The sequence below is a fragment of the Glandiceps talaboti genome, chromosome 1 (assembly GCF_964340395.1).
Source record: "Glandiceps talaboti chromosome 1, keGlaTala1.1, whole genome shotgun sequence".
NCBI lineage: Eukaryota > Metazoa > Hemichordata > Enteropneusta > Spengelidae > Glandiceps > Glandiceps talaboti.
The window spans coordinates 3,163,462-3,189,905 of NC_135549.1; the positions used below are offsets into that span (position 1 = coordinate 3,163,462).

The following is a 26,444-nucleotide window of genomic DNA, read 5'->3' on the forward strand; positions in this document are numbered from 1 at the left end:
TTTTTTAATCACATTTAATTTGTACATCGTTGAAATTCACAACAGTTATAAATTAAATGGCTTCATCACGTCACATCTATGAAACTTCAATTTTTATGGGAATCTTTGATACTTGAAAGTTTCAGTCAGATCTGATCACAATTACATATCATACTAGTACCTTTTGAGTCATTGGGTCTATTGTGGCTGAACCTGGTGTTACATAGCTGTTACCAAGGTCAAATCCATTCTCTATCCTATGACGATTTCTTTGTTTTTCTAAGCTGGAATTAAAAGACACAAGATGGTGTTTACATCATCACTACTAGTACCTGCTATGCATTCCATTATAAAGACTTTGTATAAGTTGGTTGTAACCTCAGGGTTGTAATACTGAAAACAATCAACATTTGGATTCCCACCCTACTTGTTTCAACAATCATGTATGTCCACAACATCCATCTAATTTGTACTCATTTGTATACTATTCAGTGTAGACCACAGTTACGACTTTCCATAAAATAACCTCCCACCCCCAGGATTTCCATGTTCAAATTACAACATTCTTCAAATTCACACTTACCTAAGCTGGGCTTTGGCATCAGACAATTTGTCATTGGAGTTCTCCAACTGGTCTGATAACTTCTGTCTCATTTTCAGTTCATTCTCATAAAGTTCCTGTACAGTTACAAAATACAACAATAAATTGTAATGCAGAACACTTGAAGCATACAAAGCGATGAAATGTTGGGAAAATAAACCCTCCCTGTACTCATCTTTGAAGCAGTACTATAATGAATAATTTGAAAATTGTAATCTAAAATGAAGTACTGTTGCAATGATAGAGTTACTAAAAATGAAAGATGAAGATATGTCTTTTCAAGGAAATGTTGGATTGATCATAAAAGTACCATTTCACACAATAATTTTTTTTTCTTCCCCCCCCCCCCCCCCCCCCCCTTTTTTTACAGGGTGATGGGGGTTGGTTGATTGTTGATCAAGAATGTCTTTGAAATTCATCTACTATTAAACAAGAATTACAAAACTGTAAATCTTGTACAAGAACATCACACAATATTCACTGTGTAGGAAGGATAAATTTATCAACTAATCACAATTTTTTTTTTTAAACAAATGTTTGTATTAATACATACGTGGATAAGAACTATGTTACATTTACACGTCAAAATACTGTCTGAAGTTAAATAGTGATGGAATTCAAAAGGACATTGCATAAGGGTTAGGACCCTGATATATGACTTCACACTTTACCTTGTATCTCTGAGCTTCTGCTTGAGCGGTTTCTTTCTGTACTAGACTCTCCTGGTGCCCGGCTTTCATTCTTGCTACGTCAGCCTGTATATAGACATTGATTGAAAAATACATTTAGTGTTACTAACCTCATCATATGAACAGTCATCAAAAAGTTTCCTATTCTATGTAAATACAATTTATGATTCAAACTTTTGAAATGGTTACGCTATACTCTTGTACATCAGACAAGTCTCTATGTTGGATGGACAGACAAATTAATATTTGAAATGGTTATTTTGTGCACTTGTACACTGGACAATTCCCCAAGATGGGTTGGTGAATGAATGTGACAGTCAGACTGACTTTAAAACAAGATTTGTTATGACTAGTTTGTGAACCAACTGATGTGTAGTTATGATTATTTTGAAACTACAACATTTTCTTACCCTGTAATCATTGACTTGTCTCTCATAATCATTCTTCATTTGAGCTTCATTATTACTCCTAATGTTATCCAATCTATCCCTGGCTTGTGCCTGTACATTGGAATGATAACACAATAAAAACTATTTAGTACATGCAGCTACAAAGGTTTCCTTCATAAATCAGGATGTCAATAACAGATACACAAAGTTAGAAACCTGAGATTGCAGACATATTGATATACCATCCCACTGCAAATAATGTAAACGGACACATCATACCTAAAATGTCCTTGGTGTTACATCCAAAATTAATGTCTCCTCTCCTAATGCTGCAAATTTCATGTCACTAGTGTGAGTAATAAACTGTAAGTCAATATCAAGTGGCCAGGTGTAGATAATGTATAAAACTAAAATGAGATTGCATTTACTGACCTGTTCTTCAAGGTATGCATTGACCTCTTCTAACTTCTGGTTGATTTCTTGCCTAGCCTATAACAATAACAAGAACAACAATATACAAATAAATGAGTTACCGCTTTTTTGGTCAATTTAACTCTTCTGTTTCTAGCTAATTAATGCTGCCTTCCAGTGACATAGGTTGATTATTGATGAACTGGACACATATATACTACCTGTTGTATGATCACCACTCCTCCCCCAAACAAACAACCAAAACAACAACAACAACGACGACGACGACGACGATGATGATGACAACGACAACGGGGAGGAGGACGAGGACAATTCCAAACAGCACCTCTTGTGACATATGCCATTATGATGAAGATGGCTGGAACTTACAAATTAAAATATTTTAGAATTTATGTGCATCCTATCTTATTAAAAATTAGTTGACTTTGATTTCATCCCTGTTTTGTAAAATCTGTACAAAGTTATTGTTTGATTACTGGTGTTTATGTTCCATCATCACATCTGAATGCAGTCAGTTGCTATTGGTTCATGGTTCCTTACTTCAGGCATACCTTTTCAGTCCCTGACTTGTATTTTTGCATGTATGAAATAAGTTTTCTTTCTTACCTGTGTTTCTACTTCCTGTTTGAATCTATCCATTTCAGATTTCTCCACAAAGCCAGTGCCAAGATTGGACTGAAACAGAGCGAGCAAAATATCCACCATTGTGTGATTTGATATCATTTATATGAAGGGAATGTTTTGTAGCCAGTGCATCTTTGGAAGACTTTAATGTCAGATATGCACTTTCTCAGTATTCTGGATTTCAAACCTACATGTCACATTTATAGTATCTGGCTGTTACCGGGGTAACACTGTTCTATGTCAGTTCAAACCAATGTTATTGGAGTGAAAAGAAAAATTGTGTACCTGCTTCTTGTATCACAGTACAAAGGAAGCAGAATGTACATTATGAAATGTCCCGTTTCATTTGGAGATAAAAAGTTCCAGTAGATGTATATTTCCAATAGCTAAGCTGACTTTGTATCAAACCCTTGCAGGAACTGATCTGATCATTGTATATGTGCAGCCAGGCCATTATCAGGCAATGTTTTAGCCAATAACAAAGCTTCTCTGCATATTGGAAGATTAGAAGCTACATTTAACACAACAATGTACATGACTATGTCAACAACGGATTGACCCATTAGACAATATGTTGTTGATTGCCACAAATCATATTAGCTGTGTGAAGGCATACTACATACAAGATAATCCCTTTGAATGTTGAAGTCTGGGAAGGAATCAAAAAGCCTTATTGGTAATGCAGGACAAGTGTATAGTATGTAGAGATGGTTTGGATACAAAATCAAAATCCTGAATTACCTTAATTTTCCCTAATTGGTCCTGCATCTTCTTGCAAGTCTTTTCAAGTTTTTCTTTCTCCTGTTGAGACACAACAAAAATAGAGTACTGTTGATACTGATTGTGTTTGTTATGTCTGTACTAATACTAATACTGATATCACATTACACATAGGAAAGTGATCTATCCAAGAGTATGACTTTTGTGTAGAAGTATCTTCAATTTCATATCCCATAATATATACATTTAATATGAGTGAATGCTGCATATGATCATTGGGTGATTTCTATAAAATTTGAATTGAAAAGAACAATCGATGCATAATAATGAAAGTTGAAAGCATCATAACTATTAATCTATAATGTACAATTGTCAATATCTTCTAAAACTTCAATAAGCTGCCACCATTCCATTGATGGCAGACTGCAGTCAAAATCAAAATAGTAAGTACCAAAGAATGAGTAGAATTTGATTCATACCTTTTTGATATTTTTAACTGCTGCAAGTTCTGTTAGGGAAAGGAAGAAAAGGGTAGTTTGTGTTATGATACAACAACCAACAAAGCTATTATTGGAAAAGAAAACCCCAATTATCATGAAAACCCCCTGTTGTACTTTTTAGATTTAGAAGGTGTTCACCTAAATGCATGCTATAGGACATCTTGTTGACCTTATGTGTGATTTTTATGAGGCTAACAGTTTAGCCTATGAAAAAATTGTATGTGCATTTGATTTGTACATAGCAAAACTTGACAATGTGTTTTAAAAGCTGTTTAACCAATGCCAGACAGTCACAAATTGACAATTTGAATCATATCTCACCTTGCTGTAGTTGTCGATTACTTGATTCTAGACTTGCCCTCATATCATTTTCAACCTGTAGCTGCCGTGCAAGATCTTCATTTTGTCTTCTCAGACCATGCAATGTATCACCAAATGTCTTCCTTTCCTGGTCGTAATCCGATCTTAGTGTTTTAATTAGCATGTCTGGTGACTCCAGTTCCTAAAAAACACAAAGTTTGGATATCGACATACTCAGAACTTGACTCAAGTTCATTATCTATCTAATTTATCCCTCATTTTTTATATGCTATTCAGGAAATCCCTATATAGTCAACTGTTCTGTAAGAAGACAACTTTAATGTCATAAATGGCATGCATCAAGGTTTTGTGTATTTTCACTTGAATAAGGAAGAAGCTTATAAACTCAGCTTGTACCACTTTAAGTATGTTTCATTGACAGTAGGCTCTATTTTAATTTCAACAACCATATATACCTTTAATTTTCTCTTGGCAGACTTCAAGGCAGATTTCAGCAGGTTGATTTCTTTCTGTAGATGTTGGTTTCTGACAAGATAGAAAAACAGTAACATAAGAGTACAATGTATGTTATAAACATTACTGTAACACTGCACAATAAATTATTTGCTTCTGAAATCAACATTTTATTTCGGTATGAAATTTGGAAAAGCTATACAGTACAGTAGCAGTCTGCAGACTCTCCTTACATGTAAAATTTGATGAAAAATAGTTCTTTAATCAGTCATGTATCTTGAAATCTCTCTTGTTTATTTCTTACCTTAAACCTTCAGCTTCTGCCTTGGCATCAGCCTGTCTTTTCATTTCTGCCACCTTTCTAGTTCTCTTCTTTTCCTACAATCAGTCACAATGGAAATTTCAATATTTAACTTTACTAAACAGTCTCAAACTACTTGTTATATGGAAAACAAACAGGGGATTACATTTGTGTGTTTTTTTGTTTCTTACTTGTCCAAAAACAAACAAACTTCAAAAAGATTACAACAAAACTCATGTAACTTACATCACTGACTTGTTCTGACACTTCAGTTCGAGTTCTCTCCAACTGAGCAATTCTGAGTCCAAGCTTCGACCTTGATTTGACTTCAGAATCCCACAATGCTTTGTGGTCCTCAGCCTCCCTAGCATACAGACTTCTGGCTGCAGTCTCCTCACTAAGTCTATCTTCCATATGAATGTTTGCACTTTTCAAGTTGGCTACCAGGGCTTCCAGACTGCTGCGTACTTTCTGGGAATCTTCCAATTCTTTTTCCAGCATCTCAACTCTCCTTGTTTCGTGCTGCAGTGAGGAGGTTACTTTAGTTTTTTCTATCTCAACCTGGTGAAGGTTGTCTTCCACTTCTTTTGCCAATTCAAGTCGTGCCTTTGCATCCAGTAACTGCACTGAGGTATCTTGGAGGTTTTTCTCAACTCCTTCTAGTTTGTTTTGTAGGTCTGTTATCTGGTGTTGTAGTTGCATTCTTTCTGATTCTGAACCAATCAGCTGAAAATGTTGCAATATGGATATCAATAAGCACATACAGTGTACAATCTTCACATTTGATGGACAACACAAAGTCTATATTAAAACTTTGCTTCAAATTTATGATAGTTTTTATATATTATTACTCATTTTGAACCAAAAGGTTAACTCACATTCATTATTCACGAAAATGACTATAATCCAAGTCCAAAATAGATTGAAAATATAGAAAAAAATTACAGGCAACAAAGATTTTGTTAGGCATCCAATCTGACCTTTGACACAGATCATATGACATAGGCATGAATGATAAGGTGATAACGTCGCGTCGGTGCAATAAGGTTGTATTTGCTATACACTGTTGCGATGATAACTTAACCCACATTTAGGTTTACACTAATGATTCCAGTGCCGCAGCCATCCATTTCATACACACATCTCAGAGTCAAGCCCTTATGAAAACCTAACACATAACTAAAGGATGTTAAAACAAAACATTGTTTCCAAGTGGAAATTTATATGATTTATGAAAATCTTCTTTTCTGTTCAAATGAACCATGGTGGTTAGAATATATTCATTATGATGCTATGCAAACAAAATGACTTCACTTTGACATTAAACTCTCTCTTACCAGTTAAATAATTGTTTAATTATTGTGCCTACAAGTTACTCAGTATTTTACAAGTTTCAAGTCAGTAGCAAATCTTCAAAGCAATGATTGTACAAACAAAATATATTTCCAGTGTCAAATATGACTTTAGGATGAGCAATACTGGAGGCCTGTAGTCACATGAAGGCAAGGAAACATAATTATTCATAACTTCTCTGCTAGACATATGAGACAACATGGAAACTTAATTTTTATGTTCACAATAACTTTTATGTATGTTATTCAATTTTTTTACCCAAAGTTTGACATAAATTCATCAATAAGGAGAAGTACTATAATCCAAGTCTAGAATGTAAGGTAAACTAAATAAATAACTGGAAAATAAAACATTTGTCAGAATTATAAAATGATAACACAAACAGTTCAACATAGTAGTACATTGTACTATAAGAAATACTCAGCTTTCAAAGTGTCCTGGTTGAGAACACTCCCCAGAATGACTGAATTCCAGTTTCCGATTATACCACCACCACCACCACCACCACACCACCACCACCACCACCACCACCACCACCCAAGTCAGCCTTAACTTAACTTAACTTAAAAGTTTTCCACTAGGACAGATTAAAAGCTAAACTGTTCCTTACTTAGTTGTACTGCTTGTGTGTTTCATTACTTATTGTCATGGTAACAACACAAGTAAAATATTGTGGGTAAAAGTAAGTTTTCCTAGTTTCATGAAAAAGCATGCAATATTACATTCTGAGTATCGAGTTCACTGGTATTTTTATTTTGTTCAAGTTCATATGCACAATTCTGTAAACACTTATTCAGAGAGTACAGTTTTTCACAACCATTCCTATCATCATTACATTATACTGGCATAAGAAATGTTAATCAGAAGGTATCAGTATGTCAATTTATAGTATGCAGGTATCAATCTTTTGGCTGAAAATCTCTTTGCAAGATGCTTCATTTTTTTCATCGTATCTCAAAATTTAGAGTTTTGAAAAAAATGCATGACTTCCTAAAAATTTCCATTTTTGAATACCTTGAACTTCAACAAAAATCTAAATTTAGTCATGACTTCCTTTGTCAACTGGTTATAATGAGAACATGGTGAGTGGCAAGATTTTCCTGTCAGAAACTATTTGACCTTTGAACTCTGTGCATGTGACTTGATACTAAAACAAAAGTACTAAGTCAATCTGTTGTCATATCATACAAACAGATCAAAAAGATTTGATAAATTTCTGGTCTGTTTATATGATAATCTTGTTGATGTTTACTCCTTTACCTTGTCATGGATATTTGCATGCACTTCCTTGTCCCTTAGCAGTTGTGTGCATTCCTGGGGTGCAGAAAAAGGCAGGTTATGGAGACAGAGGGTTGCAGGTTGCAGAGACAGTAAAAAATCAAAAAATCAAACAATAGAATAGAGGGTAGACTATTAACTCAAGTTGAATTTGTCTTTTTTAATGCTAGCTTTTTTATAAGTTTTATACTTGTCATGACATGACCAACTTTAGTTTACAATCACATATTTTGTTTCCTTGCTCTGGATTTGATATGAATAGTTACTTCAAATGATACTATTTTGTCTCTCAGTCTTCATCAGCTTTTTTTTCCATCTTTCTTTTTGTTTTGTTTTGTTTTGTTTTGTTTTGTTTTGTTTTGTGTTTGTGGTGTCCTGGGTATGTGCCATGTTTGGGTAACTTATAGTGACCCTATCTCAATGGCATTCATTAATTTTGTTATAAATATGTACAAAAAAAGCAAGATTTCACACGAAAACTGAGGAAAGAGAAAATTGAAGAAAAAATATTGGCTTTCAACTTGAGCTAGTCAAAACATGGGGCTTGAATGTGTGCTGCTTCCCAAAGTTAGATTGTTTGTCTTTGTAAACTCAAACTTGGATATACATGTTTTTTTTTGTAACTTGTGACAGCAACTCAAAGTGAAAGGGAGTACTTTGGCAAAGGTGTATAGACAATATAGACTGTACATGTACATCATGATCATCATCGTAAAACTAGCCTCTTTACGGCAGGGCATAATAGATCCCTCCGCTGTACCCTGGCTTAGGTGAATTACAGGTACATGATAAAAGATTACAGAATATGTGGGTGAATGTATGGTGACAAATGATGGTGACAATTTAGAAAGTCAAGGTTATAAATATGAATATAAATGAAATGTGCTGTCTGGTGACACTTTTACAGACTATAATGAAGTAAGATTATCAGTAGAATGGGAAAATTCCAACCACTCACATACAACAGTGATTACATGTATAAACACTAAAATCCAATCAAGTTTACAGTGGGTTAGTTGTAAATTAACAGTACACTTGAAAGACATGGGGAAAAAAACAGAAATATGTATTTTATTCAAACTGTGTTATGTTGTCTGAAATACAAATACAGGCAACTTGTCATTACCAGTATATGTATCCAGTACTGTTGGTATTATAGGAACAGATTAATGTGCAGTTATACATGCAATGAAACTTAAATGTGTGCTGCATGCAGGATAGCAAACAAGTTATTCCTTTACTGTCCATAGAATCATTACAGATTATCTACATTAGGTCAGTACATTCCACATTTACGAACCCCATGCACATAATGTTCACCTTTGACCTTGTCACAGAAGACAAGGACAAAGATACATGCAATGTAGATGGAGGTGACCACATGCAATTAGTTGTTAATGACTACTATGTGCTGAAAGCACTGCACTCCCTACCTTCTCTGACGACTCCAGCTTTGCCTCGGCTGCAGATAGTTTCTTAATCACATCAGCTAACTCCTGTGTTAGTGTGAGAACACAGCAATAGTGGCATAAATATACGTGTTGGCATTGCACTGTGCATGAACGTGAAGTGCACAGCTTTTACTCTACCACTAATCCAGTGAAAAGGAAATCCAAATATCACAAAGTCTCACCTGTTGTAGCTGACTGATGTGTTGTTCTTGTTTGTTGTGTTTATCTTCTGCTTTACTGAGGTCATTGTTCAGTTTCTCCACCATGTCTGATAAACTCTTGTTTTTCTCAAGATATGTGGCCTCATTTTTGCCATGGTCAGCTTTCAGTGAAGACAGTAGATTCTCAAACTTGCCCTGGAAACACATGTAATCATTAAGGGACTCGGCGTAGAAATTAACGTCACGTGTACATACAATCATGTCAGATGTTTTAAATGAATGTTTTTTGGTTTATCTTTTCTGTGATTCATGTTCCAAACTTGATACAAGAGTATCTGCATGCATGTACGCATGCATGAATGCATGCATGCATGTGTGTGTGTGTGTGTGTGTGTGTGTGTGTGTGTGTGTGTGTGTGTGCATGTGTGTTAAAGTCTGTGTGTGAGTGTGAATGTGTGTGTGTGTGTGTGCATGTGTGTGTGCGTGCATATGTTCAAGTCTCTGTGTGCATGTGTGTGAAGTCTGTGTGTGTGTTTGAATGCTAAAGTCCACTTATTTGTGAATACTAAAAAAATGTGTTTGATAATTTGTAAAAACAAGTCATGAAAATAGATGACCTGTATTTCCTGAAATCTTATTCAATATGAATAAACCACTCTATTTTCATGCATTGAAAATCCACTGTATATAATAGCTCTATGAAGTACTTACGTGGACATCAGTGCTTTCATACTTGAGTTGTGACATTTCTGTCTGGGTATTTGATAGCCTACAACATAAAGATATATTACATATGAAAAAGTTGTAAGAAATTATTGACTGAAACTGTTCATTGTCTACTCTACATTGTATACATAATCAAATACCAATAAAAGCAATGTCAAGACCTGCATAACATATTATGTACAATGTATCTCAATTCTAATAAATTCATCAACCCATCAAAACATACACTCATGTACATACACACAGACACAGACACTCATGTACATACACACAGACACAGACACTCATGTACATACACACAGACACTCATGTACATACACACAGACACAGACACTCATGTACATACACACAGACACAGACACTCATGTACATACACACAGACACTCATGTACATACACACAGACACAGACACTAATGTACATACACACAGACACAGACACTCATGTACATACACACAGACACAGACACTCATGTACATACACACAGACACTCATGTACATACACACAGACACAGACACTAATGTACATACACACAGACACAGACACTCATGTACATACACACAGACACAGACACAGACACTCATGTACATACACACAGACACATACACTCATGTACATACATACATACACACAGACAGACAGAGGCACTCATGTACATACACAATTATGTTAGTTTTGAAGTCAAGGATATTAACTTGTTACAAAATAGCCTACCTGTCTGATGCAGCTTCAAACCTAGTTTCAATTTTAACACGGTCCTCCTATAAAACAAACGAGTTGTATGTGAAGTTAGAACGTCATATAAATCATGGTGCATTATGGGTACTAACTAGCTTTTAACACGGTCCTCCTATAAAACAAATGGGTTGTATGTGAAGTTAGCACGTCAGATATATCATGGTGCATTATGGGTACTAACTAGCATGGACTCCATGCTGTCCTTTTCTACACATGCCATTTATTTTTACAGATTTTAATGCTCCATTTTTGAAAACAAATTGGATGTTGCTGATAAAGTGCATTGTTGTGAGTAATCGACTCTAATCACATCATTTCACCTGAATCAATGATTTGTGCACTATGACTACGATATATAGTATATTGAGTTGATGGACTATTCAATGGCCCATCAATGGAGAGAACTCCATGTCTTACATGTAAAACAACCTTTTGTCAAATGATGAAAACATTTTCATGTTTGAGGTAAAAATAAGTATTGGCCATGTCCCCACATAGAAAGCAGAGTTTAACTAAATGAATAAAATTTCCATAGTCAAATGTTCAGCTGAAGTTTCTCTATGAACACAAGTATGTAGATTCCCTTTCTTTTAATAGCACCACTCTCTAAGTGTTTTTGCTGGCAATACTCAATTCTGAATCAAGTCTATAATTTCTTGGCCAAAGTGTTAATGAAAGAATCAGCGGAAATAAAGACAGTGCTATTTCATCTACTGTCCCTTACCTTTTCTTTCATGAGTTCTTTTTGAACACTGTCCAGCATGGATTTTCTCTGTTCAAGTTCCCTCTGTGCAGACGATAACATACCAGTACGTTCAGTCAATTGAAGATTGGTTAAATGTAACTGTGAAATGAAAAGTAAATCAGTCAGACAATTCAAATATCAATTAACCAACCAACCAACCAACCAACCAACCAACCAACCAACCAACCAACCAAGCCATCCATCCACTTACCAACCCGTCACCTACCCATCCGCCATCCATCCATCCATCTATCCAACTAACCAATCAACAAATCAAAGCCACCAACCAACCCATCAACCAACCAACCACCCAACCAACCAACCCACCCAACCAACCCACCCAACAAACCAACCAACCCACCACCCACCCAACAAACCAATCAATTCATCAATCAACTAATCATTATTAGTTGGATATAAAACTGAATCTCTGGAATTACTTCTCAAAGTAGGCTAATTCATATTAAAATTTGTTTACCTCATGTTCTAGACTTTTGACTCGGCTCTCTGCTGACCCTAGAGTCTGTGATTTACTCTGTGAAAAGGGAAGAAAGGAAGAAATTCTTTACAATCCTATACTGCTCAGTCTTCATTACATGTATCACTTGGATTTCACTGTTTTGAGAAATGTCACAGATATTTTAAAGAAAAATTCTGTTGATATGGGGGGGGGGGGGGGTGTGTGTTAGAATTACTTTGTATGTAAACATATATAATATATATAGGGAACTCTGTATGTGTGTGGTGTGTGTGTGTGTGGGGGGGGGGGGTAGAATTACTTGGTATAACACTACAAAGTATTTAATAAAGAGATATTACTTGAACGCTTGACCTGAGTTATTCCTTAGCTGTCATGCAAATAATTTATTTTTATGACAAATATGGCTACCATTTGTCTAAAGTTGAAAATATAACAAAACCAAAGATCTTGTATATGCCCAGGAAGGTATGTCACCTTTGTACAAAGTTTGAATGAATTTGGCAGTTTAGTGTCAGAGATACAGGTGCAAACTGATGCAATGATAAAGGCCAATGTACAATGTAGTATTCCCCTATTGACTTTGCCTGTGTGTGTGTGGAGGGGGGGGGGGGATAATCAAGCTTGAAAGATCACTATCTATCCTATCCTATCCTATCCTATCCTATCCTTGTGTCCATATCATCAACACTGACCTGAACACTGTCTCTTAGGTGACTTAGTTCTATTTCCAGTCTCTCAATAGTCCTCTGCATATCATCTCTTTCACGTTGACTTGAACTGAAAAAAAGGGAGAAGAATAGTCAAGAAAAATGACAAAGAGAGGAACTGTGGTAAAAAAACAGATCCTGAAGACATTTGAAAGACTTGTAAGAATTGGCATAGTGTTGTATATGCTAGCACATCAAACATATTATATAAATCAGTGTAACACAGTATAAAATGCAATCAATGTCAAAATCAAATTCAATATTCGAACACATCTGCCTTCACTTATCCAATGTACTCATCTAATAATATTTTATTCATACAATGTACATGGCTTCACTCTAACTTTTCAGTGTTCTCTCCAGAAAAAAATGTAATGCAGTCGCATGAAACTGACATGTCATCACAAAATAATACAACATCTAATTTCTATCCTTTTTCAAGAAATCAGAGGGGTAGAATCCCACTATTCTATAAAAGTCTGGGGACAATACTGAGTGTCAATTGTCAACTGTCTTGGAAAAAACATGTCATGCAAATAAAACAAAATTGAAAACATTGCCTGTGAAAAGGTAGGTAGGGTGGTCACCATTAATATACAACAATTTGTATAACAGATACAGAACAGTTACAGACTGATTTCTTACATACATGTAATTTATGCACAGTCAGGAAAGAAAGGTCACCAGAACAATCTTACAATTGTTTAAAAAGTTTGGTTCAACCCAAAATTCTCAAATTAATCAGGAATTTTTAGAAAAATGTGTAAAACCTGGCACAGAGTCCTTCAGCAATTACATAATACATGCTAATATTAGTATTACATATAATATGTCGGTAAAGGCAGTACTTCTAATGTCAAACAATGGAATCTTACATTTGTTGTAGGTGTATGGTAGGGGTGGGTGGGGGCCCAGGGGGGTGGGGGGGGGGTGGGGGAGGATCGAGGCAAAGTTATTTGTTTATCAAAACATAGGATTGGCACCAATATGTTTTATTGTCACTATTCACCTTTCCACTGTTCTGCTTTGGTAAGAAACAAAATAACCAAATAACACAGATGAGAATTCTATTAGTATACACCTAAACAAAATGATGGAGGTCTTTACATCTGAAGATACAAAACAATCCATAGAAGACTACACAATATGGAATATTACCCATTATAAATATTACCTAAAACAATTTATGTGATATTAATTATAGAGCTCAAACTACTAAGCTTTTGGCTTAGTGCAATAGACAAAAACTAAATTCAGTGCTTTTCAATGTGGTAGATTACTGACAAGTGTATGATAGCGGTGCCTCAGTTGAGCAAATCTAATCACCCTGTAATCAAATACTAAACACAGAAGTCTCCAAAATGTACACTGCAAGATCATGGAAGTTATCAGAAATGCCACCCTACTGTGAGTATCATTTATCATGACATATAAATTTTAAGTTGGTTTTGCTCATCTTGAGCACAGTAAACGTAAACATATTATACATACCGTTCAATATCTGATTTTGTGTTCTGAGTCTTGTCCAATTCATGATTTGCCGTTGTCAACCGACTAGTGAGTGACTGAACCTGTAAAATTTCACAAACCAAGAGAGGATGCAAGTTACACATAAAATCACTCAATTCTAACAGCACATGGTGCCACTACGGTGAATTCAGGTATTGAATCTGTTGTTTTATTTCTGATGTATTACCACACACATGGTCACATGTCAATTTTTTTTCACTTCTCATGAATTTTACAAATATTTTTTATATGAAGTGTATTTGTTTATATTGGAGATGGCAGTCATTACACTATTTCATTCATGGGCTGAAGGTAAAAATTCTGATGCTGATTACTAATGAATCTTACAACATTCCCAAATAGTTATTTTGTACTTAATTTCACTAGAGTAGCAGAAAATAAATCTTTTCACTCGTTTTTCTCAGAGATATGAAGAATAGAGAATTTTCATATACATTCTCACCTCTGTATGTAATTTTTCATTGGCACTTTTTTCCTTTTCTAAGTTTGCTGCTAAAAGAGAGTTTTCATTCTTGGCAGCTCCAAGGTGAGCATTGTATGTCATAGTTGCATGTGCCAAAGCTTCTTCATTCAATCTCTGGAAAAGGAAGGAGAAACATGTCACGTTATTTCACACCAGAGAGGTCTAGGACTAGTGTAGACCTGTGCTTATCTGTGGGTTGATGAAACAAAGTCAGATTTATATTTGGGGTGTTATCCATTTCCTACCCCAACCTAACACTTTGAACTCAATAGCTTGATATGCAAATGTGTATCATTCTACTGGTTTATGATAACAAATTAGCTGTATGTTAGGGGGTCTAACCCTATCTTGTTCCTATCCCCAACTTAATACAAATGACAATGTGTATCAATCATCTGTCTGTCTGTCTGTCTGTCTGTCTGTCTGTCTGTCTGTCTGTCTGTCTGTCTATCTATCTATCTGTCTGTCTGTCTGTCTGTCTGTCTACTATTCTACATTCTTGCCAGTAAGACAAATCAACCTGCATGTTACCAAATCCTACTGCTATCCCTAAAGTAACCGCCACTCCCTAGCTTGATCATAAATGTGCATTAATTGTAGAGTATAGTCTGTTCTCTGTTCTCAGTACTCTTACTTGATGTACACCACAGAGTACATCATCCTTGCCAGATTTCAACTCAAAGTGCTCACTGTTCGCCTCATACATTTTCTGGCTTTACTTATTTGTGGAGTCATGATGGGTGAATGGTTAGCGTGACCGGCTTGGAATCTACAGGTTGCAGGTTCGAGCCCTGTCGCTGCCTGCTGTTTGTTTCTGAGTGGCTAAAGTCCTTGGGCAAGATTTGAACCACGACTGTGTTTCAGTCAACCCAGCTGTATAATTGGGGACCTGGTAGGATGTAGGTTGCAATGTGAAGGCTTTAATCCTATGCGCTGAAATGGCTGCAATGGATTGTATGCTCCCCGGGGAGTTGAGGAAGACTAAAGGGCCGTTGTGCCGTTCTGATCCGAGCCAGGGGTAATAAATTGTAAGGCACTTTGAGCACGGTGTGGGAAAGCGCTATATAAGAACCCAACATTATTATTATTATTATTATTTCTGACTTGTGTTTGTTAAAGTTCTAAAACCAGGAAAAGGAGAAATTCTCTGTCACTGCAAAGTTTAATCCACCATGATTTTATCCATAAGTCTGGTTGGAAATTTTGTAGTCTTCACAACTCTGTCAGATTGTACAATCTTATATTCTGCCCTACAGTAGCTACATCATGTATATAGTGAGAGTATCATTATAGCTTTTAGATTCCAGAATTCTGTGTGCATTTTTCAATTTTACTTACAATATCACTTCTCAGTTCTTCAATTCTGTTGTTTAGTTCTTCATTTTCTACGGCAAGCATGCCCTGATCATCTTTATACCTCATTCTTACTCTTTCAAGCTCCATCTGAGGAAAGTAACACAAACAATAAAACCATGTATGATGTCACAATTGTACACAAATCCTCAAAACTGTACACTACATGATCATAGAAGTCATCAGAATCTCTACCATACAGTGCGCATAATTAAACCAGGATCCATTCAATAGCAAATGTCTACACGTCTTAACAATAGTTTTAGTTTGTGTCTATCTAAAGTAAGCCAAAACCTTGATTCGATTGCCACTGTTGTAACTCACCTTGAGCCCATAGAGTTCAGCTTTAAGACGATCACTTTGATCAAGTGCAAACTTGCGGTTTTCATCAGCTGATTCTAATCGGCTGAAGATCTCAGCCTGCAGAATAGTAAACAAAACAACAACAACAACCAATATTAGAAAATAGGTAAAGTAATGTTTGGGCCAGACAACGCCTAACATAACATGTACGTACAACACAACTGTTTGCCAAGAACAAATACATGTACCAATAAGTGCAAGCAATGAGTATACAAAGAGATGAAAATTAAGCATGATAGAAAAATTACACAGGGCAGACATCTTGGTTATAAAATATATGTTAGTTATACAATATATTAAGTGTTTCTTAATAGTGGCATATTTCTAGACAAAGGATCTAGGATTAATGGAAAACAACACAAGATACCGGTAGGATAAAACCAAGTTGATCAAATTTATTATCATGCATGAATCTATACAACAAGTGACTCTACATTCACTGTACAGTGATACCGTGCAAACAACATATACTGTAAGATAAGAAGACAGCCATGCAATATTTACAGTATTAAAATCTGGTAATACTAGAATGTGTCTCGATTTATACATAATACATGTATATATATTAGAGAACCATATTAACAATTGGAAGAATACACAAAGAGTGAGTTAATAATTCTATATAGCTTGGTTGTGCTATGTTATGTTTTGATACCTTTTCTTCTTCAAAGCGTTCAACGTCCTGTAAACACACACACAGACAGTAAGCAGTACAAGGAGAGGAGGATAAAAAAATGCAAAGTCAGCATAAATTGTATTAATGTTGAGTGAATGGCGAGAAAAGTGAAAAGCAGTAAATTTGACTTCTTTTATTGTATTACCGTACAGAAAGAGTTTATTGGTTTAGTAATAAGTCACAGTGTTTTACTTGTTCTCTTGTGTTATGTTTTTTTTTGTTCAATTAAGCTTTTATAAGACTACCAGGATGGTCTTGCTGAGGAAATCTATGAATACGTCTTGGCTCAAGCCATCTAATAATGACATATCTCAATATATCTGTTACATTTCAATCTTTAGACACCTTGAGATGGTTGGCATGACTGATGGGTAATACATACTACATGTCATATTATTTACTTTGTATTACTGAACCCAACCAATAAGTTTGTGAAATTTGGCATTTGCATTTCAGTGATACTGACAGTGAAGTCATCAACAAAATTATTGATAACAATTATGAATAAATATGGTAATCAGTGAAGATAAACAAGTCTCAATTCAGACAGAGACCATATTGATAGACAGCAGTGTTCTCCCTGGATTTTACCCAAGCATCACAGTTAATTTACAGATTAAATGAATGTTGTGTTATGCAAATGAGTTTCATTTGCTTTCCTACATTTCAAGTATGTTGTTTGACATGTTTAAATATCCCTTGGGAGAACACTAGACCTAAAAGCCCCAACACTACTAGGTAGTAGCCATTTGTGGCTTACTATGAATATCACTAAAGTTTTCAACTTGAAATGTAGTCATTTTGCATACTTTGTACAACTACATTTATCTAGTGATAACTCCTGTTTTCTGTTACAGAGAACAGGTTGTAAAATGGAGTAATCTTTATAACTTGAGTCTTCTGTTCTCACACAACTCAACAAGTAGCAAATTCACATAAAAAGCTTATTTGAGGGGTCGGCTCTTACAATGATGACAGAAGTCAATGATAACGGAAAACAATGTAAACAACCCATTATTACAATGTTGATAACAATTGAAACATAACTACTGTTTAGTTTTGCTATTCACCAAACTTGATATCACATGATTTGCAGAGTGACCACAAAAACTAAACTTTAATGAATTCTTATCAAGATGCTGACATGACATATTGTCACTGATTCTGACACAAGTGAAAAATAGTGACCAAAAAGATTCATCAAATAGGACACTCATGATCATGTCATGGGTTGTAGATTTTTGTCAAGTAAAACTCTATTGCCCAGCATTCATTTCTCTCACTTCATCTAATAATAATAAAATGAAACCAATTCACTATTTGCAATTTGGAGTATTCAATTTTTCTGACCTGTTGAAGGGCATCTTGTACTTTGGAATGGTCTTGATTCAACTGTTCCTGGATAGTACGAGCACTGCGTTCATGGGCAAGTTCTTTGCGAGCCTCACTTTTATCTTCTTCCAACTATTGAGATAAAAAAGGGGACATACATCTTATTTTCCATACTTTCCTTGATACATGTGTGTTGACTGGGATGACCCATAGTGGGACAAGTCACAACTTGTAAGTTGATGTTTATTTTAAGGAGACATAGAGATTGAAGAGCTTATTGTTTAATTTTAAACTTGTTACTTGAATAGCTCCTACCAGCTAAGGATTTCTAACAATACAATAAAATACCCAGTCTGACTTGACTAGCCATATATTTATTAATGTTATGACATTTCAATGTGACAATACCAGTAGTATGTAAAGGAATGCCATTACCGGTATGAACTGAAGACAAATTGTACCGTGTGCAGGGTGTACAATATTACATAAAGTCATGTAACAAGACAGTTGCAGCTAGTGCATTTTCAATTCATCTTCACTATCTCTTACCTGTTTGATTGTAGTAAGGGCTTCACGAAGTTCCATTTGTAAAGTTCTACTGGACAACTCTAATTTCTGTCTGGCTTCTAACTCCCTGTAAGTTACAAATAGATACATGCAGGCAATATGATCATACAGTATGGTATATTAACTTAAAATAGAGTACCCGCCTTTAAATAGTTAATCTAAAAACGATATGACAAAAGATGTCCTTAAGTATCTAAATTAAATATGTTCTACACCAATAACAAATTGATAAAACGAATGTGTGAAAATGTGTTGGGAAAAGTAGATACAATAGGTGTCAATACCCTTTGAAATCTTGTAATATACAAAAAACACATCATATCAAGTTAAAGCCTGGTACTCTAAAGCCAGACTAAGTCACACTTCAGTAAGTTGTAATATTGGCCACATTGCAAAGGTCTTTCCTATCAAAATGCTCTGACAATTTCTATAGGAGTAGATATGGCAGCCACTAGTTAGTAAACAACTACTATCTATCAATGAATCAATATTGCAATGACTTTCCTACACACTTTCTGAGGTTGTAACATTTGATTAGTTGTGATTTTGATGTGGATGTCACCAACCATGATTGTACATGGAGCTACGGCCAGTCACACAAACTACTGACCTCTGCATTCACACACAAGGCAGTAATACCAGTCACTTACTGTATGTACTGTTGTTCCTTCCTATCTAGCTGGTCTTTGGTTTTTGTGAAAAGACTTTCAGCACTGCTTGCCTTTTCTGTTTCTTCTGTCAGCTTGTAACTACAAAACATGATACAGAAAGTCTAAAATTATTTTCTGACACAACTTTGTCTTTTTCAAAACATTGTTGTATTATTTTATGTAGTCTCCAGTGTAAAGCTAATGAATTAGCCTAAACAGTTTATTGCCTCCAATATTTCCAAGGTGACTTTATTTTCATTTCTACTGAATTGTAAGGTGAGTTTCAGTCTTAGAAAAGGCACAAATACATGTATTGCCTAAAAAAAATTATACGGTTGAAGTATTTCTATGTTTTACCCTTACTTGATATTTCTGACTTTGGTTTCCAGCTCCATCTTCTCTTGTTCTAGTGTAGTTTTAGAATGAGATAACTTGTCAATTTTCCTGTTGAAATTAATAATAACAACATACACTGATAAGTTAATATAGTCTATATGGATACTACTACACTATGCAAACAATTTGGATTCTTTTATGATGTAATGATCTAAATTAAATTGTTCAATTAAAAATACAAAGTTGGACAATAATGAGATAATTATTATGATGTAATAATTCATGGTATTGTAATCGATAATACTTATTTTTTTCTCTCTACTTAGGTGGGCCAGATTATTACTGCTTCTCTGCAATTAGTAAGTTGTTTCTCCATGATTCTCTCATACGACTCATTTTAATGTTAGACAAAATCATAGGGTTTATTGTTATTCATGAAGTTACATCAAATTTTGGTCTACAATAAACACAAAAATAGACAACTCTAAAGAAAGACGCCACTGAAAACCAAGAGTTTAAGTTATCTAAGTCATGTATATATCCTACTTGCCTTTCAAGGTCAGATTTTTCCATTTCTAATTTCCTGATCCTGGTTTCTATGGTAATTCTAGAACTCCTCTCCTTGTCAATTTGTCTCTTGTGATCTCGCAGTGTCTCTTGCATTTGTACAACCATGTTTGGATCTGTAGTTCCTGTTACAATCATAAAAATGTAATTTTCTCCTTCTTGTGCTGATTCCATGCATTAATGAAATGAAACCAGGGATCAAAGTTTCCCTGTTCACTTTTCTATTTGATAACTTTTTACAATTCTGAAAGCGAAAGGACATCTGGAGGAAGCAGTGCATAAACTTCCCAGAGATAACAATCATACAATAGATAAAGCCAGGAAGAATCACTTTATTGGTAAGGTTTGTTGTGGATATATGGATTTCTGAAATGGGTATGAAAGATTATGACAAAGCTACATGAAACGTTTTTTTTTTATAATTGTCATTAAATAAAAATTACTACTCACAGAACCAAAAAATTCCTTCAAGTATTTCTTAATTACTTTTTGACTCTGTGAGTAGATATTTTCATTTGACACTATGAACTCAGTGTCTATGGACATCCATTTTCGTTATTATTGTCACTAGATTTACATACATCATTGTCAATTTCAACCAGTTTTACTACATGATGAAAGCGTCAGTACTTGATGAAATGATACCAGTATTATCCAGCTGAAGGTGACAAATAATTATGGATATGACTTACAACAACATTTGACATCAACATTCAAAGTATCTTGAGAATTAACATGTTTTAAAGTGTATGATCTTAATGACCTTATGACCTTTAACATGACCTTTGACCCATACCTGATGGAGGTGGAGGTGATGTCACAGATTTAGGTAATGGAGTTGAAACATATGAATGTATTCCATCACCTTCAGTGTCTGTGTCAGAGAAAGACAAACCGTCAGCTTCCTCCGTCAACATTTGTTTCCAACTCTGAGAAAAGAAATTTGAATGTTTCAAATAAAGTCAACATTATGAAACTTTGTGAGAAGGGGAATACAGTGTGTACATTTGGGATAAATGGAAATACAGCTGCAAAACTAATCATGAGTAAGACCGCTGTTTTCTGAAAGTGTCTGCAGTTTAGGTTTTGTATGATCAATCAAGTGAAATTAACAACACAGTATCATTCTATGGTGTATATATAGTGATAACACTAAACCCTCCTGTTATTGGGCAATGACTGTTAGATAGTAAATAAAATAAACAAATGAATAAATAAATAGATAAATAAATAAATAAAGATATAACATTGGTAGGTAGAGCTGTGGACCATGATAGCCTGTGATATGTTTTTGATTAGATATCTCTTAATGTGAATTATGTACAATCAAAATCTCAATTTCAAATTAACAATTTTATTCTTGTGTTGCTATCTGCTGTAACTATAAATTGTAAATGAGTATGTCTATGCTGTAAAAGTGATGACAATCTCCAATTCCTCTACAACTGTTCAATTTTCTACCTTTTATAAATCAAACACTGATAATAAATTTGAAATGATAATACTTTCTATCTTCTCATTACAAACAGACTTCTAAATCTATTACATAAAGTTGATCCACATATATCGTACTCATCTGGTTTACTCAAATGACTAAAGTCAGACTTACTGGATTTGCAGAACCAGGTGTGTACGGTTGCCGTGGTGATATTGATCTGTTAGAAAAACCACTTGAGGGTCTGCAAAGGAAAACACAGATTTCCTAGATTGTAAGATTTCAGAGTCAAGCCCAAGAATCTGGCTTTGTAAATTCAGCATGATATTTATACAATATCTTGTCCTCTGGATGATCGACAATGACTAACTCAAAAGCAGTTGTCTTTATGTTGTGAATTTCAAATATGAATAAATAATTGGGTAATAGTATAATATCTGATTACAAATTTACCTGAATGGAACGGGTGATGGTTGATTACTCCAACTATCACTGGCACTGTCATCAAAATCATTTATCTTATCATCATAGCTTTTATGGAACTGTTCAGCAATTCTTTTTCTCTCCAATTCTCTTTTCCTTTCTTGCTCAATCATGTCTTCTTCTAACTTTCTCTTTTCCTCCTCAAGTTTACGTTGATTTTCCCTCCATTTTTCTTCCTGTTTCTTCTGTTCTTCTTGTCGTCTTTTCTCTGCTTCCCATCTTTCCTCATCCATTTTCCTCCTCCTTTCTGCATTCCGTCTCTCTTCCTCAGCCATTCTTTTCCTATCTTCTTCTTCTCGTTGTCGTCTCTCTTCCTCCAGCCTTTGAAAGTTTGCCCTCCGCCTTTCCTCATCTCTCTTTCGTTCTTCTTCTCTCCGCCTCTCTTCTTCCTGTCTTATCTTTTCCTCCTCTCGTTTTCTTTCTGCCTCTCTCTTCCTTTCTTCTTCTTGTCTTTTCCGCATATCATCATCTTGTTGTATTCTCTCCTCTTCAAGTCTCTGTCTTTCCTTCTCTTTCTGTTCTGTCTCTTCCTTCTCAAGGGCTTCTCTCAACTCTCTCTCCTCTCTATCTTTCTTTTCTTGATCTTCTTTCTCCCACTGGAGCATTCTCTGTTTTTCCTTTTCCTCATCTTCTTTCAATTGTTTCTCTAGTTCCTTCCGTTCCTAGAATTAATAAAAAAAGGGAATGTATTAGCTATAAATGATATACTGTTTATTAGCAAGAGTTCTAAACTCTGATGATGGTTTGTTTTATGGGGTAGGTGTTAGCTGCCCTTTCTGAAATAAGACAGCTCATTAAAGTCTGTATTTAAAATTTACCAACACATGTTATTATACTACTTTTAATAATTTCTTAATAAGATAACTTGAAGACTGAATACATATGAAACAGATCCTGACATTTTAAATACCATTTTTATTATTTCTACCTTTTCAGCTTTTCTTTCCTTTTCCCATTCACTCTCAGTTTCCTCTGTTTCATCATCCTCTGAGAAATCAACGACATCTTCACTACGGGGTGATTTAGGACCAGTCAAGTGGATGGCTTGTTTAGTTGGAACTGTACTCTCTTTGCCTAGTGGTATAGCCTTTGGAGAACTTTTAGCAATTGGATCAGCACGTGGTGTGCTAGCTGCACTGCTAGCAAATGGATAGCCACGAGGTGTACTCACTGCACTGCCACCTGTGATGTGAAATTAGAAATGAACACAAGATGTGGTGAAATCAACATATCAGTAAATGAACAGGATATTTCAGACTGAGTGGAAACAAAGAAAATCATGTTGTAATACTTATAGCCACATTTGTTTTGTCTATAATGATGCACAAATATCATAACACATCAATTACAAACTGGGATAATGTATGCAACACCACACAATAATGACTACTGCTACGAATGGTGTTTTACCTTTTCTGCTGGAGGCATGAGATGGTAGAAGATCAGTATCTGAATCCCAGTCATCATCTGGAAAGAAAATCAACGAATCAACGTTAATGACAATTTCAAAGATGATTGGGAGTTCACTGTGACATGACTTTGTCAAAGATGATTGGGAGTTCACTCAGTGACATGACTTTGTCAAAGATGATTGGGAGTTCACTCAGTGACATGACTTTGCCAAAGTTGTGAATATAAAAGACTATGTATCGTACTGAAGATAGTTTTCCTTGTTTTCTATATATTTCTTTTCTTCTTCAAATTACTGCTTTGTGACAAACAATTTCAGTCAATTCTACCAATTTGTGCAAGAAAGCATATCTAATGTTGTTCATTTTTGTAATTTAGGCAGAGTGACACAAGAGAGTCAGCTGTCATTTATAGACACAATCCATCTTGCCATGTATTCACCTCCCACAAAGTGTTTGAATGACTCATACAATTCATGACCTAATCATGTTGTATGATGCAAAGTTCACATTAATTAGCATAGATTGAGAAGTAGCATATGTCTGAGAGAAAAGAATTGTGAGCAATGAGCAACTATTCTTCAGCTATGGGGAAAATGAACATTCTGTACACTCATAGGTCAGATACAAATTGGAACAGACTTTTCCAAATGTATGACAGGACTATTTACTAAATTAATTGCTGCCACAATTTATCAAGAATGATGTGAGAACTAGCCCATCTCAATATATATGGGTAAATATACATATCAAAGACATCAAATACAGATATTCTGAGCTTTGATCACTGACAATGACATCACAAAGGGAAAAGGGTGATTCTTCATCAGCCTGCTATATTCCAGGTTTACTATGTACACCTAATATAACACTACTGAGTGAGTCTAACTTACCATCTTCATCATCATCATCTTTTGGTTTGTTGATTTTAGCTGGTGTAGTTTTCATGTCAATATCACCTTGATTCTGCAATGGACACAAGACAACACTCTTTACACTTTACATATGAAGGCATATATATAGGCTGACAGCAACAACACGTGATAAAAAGTATGGCATGTATTGTACATGTAATCAAGATACAGTCCTATTTTCCTTACAAACAGACAAACACAGCTAAACATTCAAAATACAAAATACATATACCTTTAACATAGAGTAAATGCTGACTTCTAGACGTTAAAATCTGGAGTGGTTAAACTTGAATAAGGGCAAATATACACAGATTAAAAATTTTGAAAGAAGCATAACTTATAGTGGAAACCTATTCTGTTGTAAGTAACAAGAGAATATTAGTTTGTCTTAGGTTTTGATCTTTGTATCTGTTTATATTAGAGTTCATAAAATACTGGTACATCAACGGCCACTCACTTATTTGTAAATTATTCATGTGGGACAAAACAATACAACTAACATTCAAATGTACAGAACCGTGTCCTGACACTAACAATATGTCCAAACATGTTTAACACCCACAAAAAATGTAAAGGTGAGAAATGCATTCAGATTTCCTAAGTAGAAGCATTGTCAAATGAATTCATAGAGTCTATCTTGTAGATTGTTATTACAGGACTTCAATTATGTATGTTTACTGAGAGATACTTTAACTTTAGCTTAGATTTGAGAAAGTATTAATAATTGAGTGTACTCACAGGATTACCAGTTCTCATAACAGGTGGATAGTGAGTTGTTGGTGATTTTGGGTCATCATCTTCCATCATTGGGATTACATCCATCTGAGAATCATCCTCATCAAAGTCAATATCATCTACATCATCTAGTCCCAACTCTGCGGCAAATGCTGATGGTTGACAGAAAACAGAAATCAAGTTGAGATGGGTGATAAACAGATTGAATAAACCTGTTACAGTAAGATATCACTCAGAACGTTTTAAAGAAAACTTACCTGGTGTATGTTAACCAAATGACAAGAAATTCACATATACACACATACAAATACACATACTCACACACACACACACACACACACACACACACACACACAAACAAATGCACTTATGCAAGCATGTGTATATACATACACGCACACCCACACATATACACATATATACAAACACATTCACAGACAAACAGACACAGACACAGACACACCACACACGGGTACACACAAGAAATGCTAGCCTTTCTGAACTATCAATTTAGTTAGAAGCATGAAAAACTAGGCCTAAGCCTAATCAAAAAGTCTAAGATTCCAAATGTATGATCAAAATAATATCAACCCTTCAAGGAGTGCATTTCTAGTAAGATTAGATAATTACACCCTAAATATAGGCTATCAGCCATTAAAGGTCTAATGATGATAGAAAGTCTTCAGTGAGTTCCTCAGGTTTAAAGAGAGTCTTCTAAAAACTCAACGTAAAACATGACATATTCTTCAACTAGACTCCCACCATAGGATTTATCAAAATCACTTTTTTGTCAATCATTTGAAACATGTTGTAAATCTTTGATATTTCATGTTTGTGAAAAATTCAAGCTAAAATCATACATGTGGGTAATGTGATAGGTAACCAATATCTCTTTATACTTTCAGCCATTATTTGAAGAATGAGTAACATACATGGGAAATTTGAAATCTGATATCAGAATACACTGTAATGGTAAGGCCAT

The 26,444-nt window shown here is 35.0% G+C and overlaps 1 protein-coding gene across 1 annotated transcript in view; it reads right to left on the reverse strand.

Annotated features, from left to right (window-relative positions):
- Positions 1–26,444, reverse strand: part of LOC144437871 (uncharacterized) — a 51,822-nt gene that overhangs the window by 1,320 nt on the left and 24,058 nt on the right. The window contains exons 14-50 of the mRNA XM_078126908.1: positions 25,466–25,614; positions 24,707–24,779; positions 23,815–23,871; positions 23,333–23,586; positions 22,375–23,066; positions 22,096–22,165; positions 21,283–21,415; positions 20,470–20,611; positions 19,947–20,027; positions 19,584–19,682; positions 18,916–19,000; positions 18,385–18,498; positions 17,014–17,040; positions 16,320–16,415; positions 15,981–16,085; positions 14,622–14,756; positions 14,141–14,220; positions 12,635–12,719; positions 11,940–11,996; positions 11,441–11,560; positions 10,693–10,739; positions 9,964–10,021; positions 9,274–9,447; positions 9,074–9,136; positions 7,623–7,676; positions 5,256–5,735; positions 5,013–5,086; positions 4,711–4,780; positions 4,256–4,436; positions 3,914–3,942; positions 3,456–3,515; positions 2,697–2,765; positions 2,091–2,147; positions 1,680–1,769; positions 1,252–1,335; positions 563–657; positions 161–263 (exon numbers count right to left, since the gene is read on the reverse strand). Of these exons, the coding sequence (XP_077983034.1) occupies positions 161–263; positions 563–657; positions 1,252–1,335; positions 1,680–1,769; positions 2,091–2,147; positions 2,697–2,765; positions 3,456–3,515; positions 3,914–3,942; positions 4,256–4,436; positions 4,711–4,780; positions 5,013–5,086; positions 5,256–5,735; positions 7,623–7,676; positions 9,074–9,136; positions 9,274–9,447; positions 9,964–10,021; positions 10,693–10,739; positions 11,441–11,560; positions 11,940–11,996; positions 12,635–12,719; positions 14,141–14,220; positions 14,622–14,756; positions 15,981–16,085; positions 16,320–16,415; positions 17,014–17,040; positions 18,385–18,498; positions 18,916–19,000; positions 19,584–19,682; positions 19,947–20,027; positions 20,470–20,611; positions 21,283–21,415; positions 22,096–22,165; positions 22,375–23,066; positions 23,333–23,586; positions 23,815–23,871; positions 24,707–24,779; positions 25,466–25,614 (4,442 nt within the window). The remainder of the gene's footprint in view (positions 1–160; positions 264–562; positions 658–1,251; positions 1,336–1,679; positions 1,770–2,090; positions 2,148–2,696; positions 2,766–3,455; positions 3,516–3,913; positions 3,943–4,255; positions 4,437–4,710; positions 4,781–5,012; positions 5,087–5,255; positions 5,736–7,622; positions 7,677–9,073; positions 9,137–9,273; positions 9,448–9,963; positions 10,022–10,692; positions 10,740–11,440; positions 11,561–11,939; positions 11,997–12,634; positions 12,720–14,140; positions 14,221–14,621; positions 14,757–15,980; positions 16,086–16,319; positions 16,416–17,013; positions 17,041–18,384; positions 18,499–18,915; positions 19,001–19,583; positions 19,683–19,946; positions 20,028–20,469; positions 20,612–21,282; positions 21,416–22,095; positions 22,166–22,374; positions 23,067–23,332; positions 23,587–23,814; positions 23,872–24,706; positions 24,780–25,465; positions 25,615–26,444) is intronic.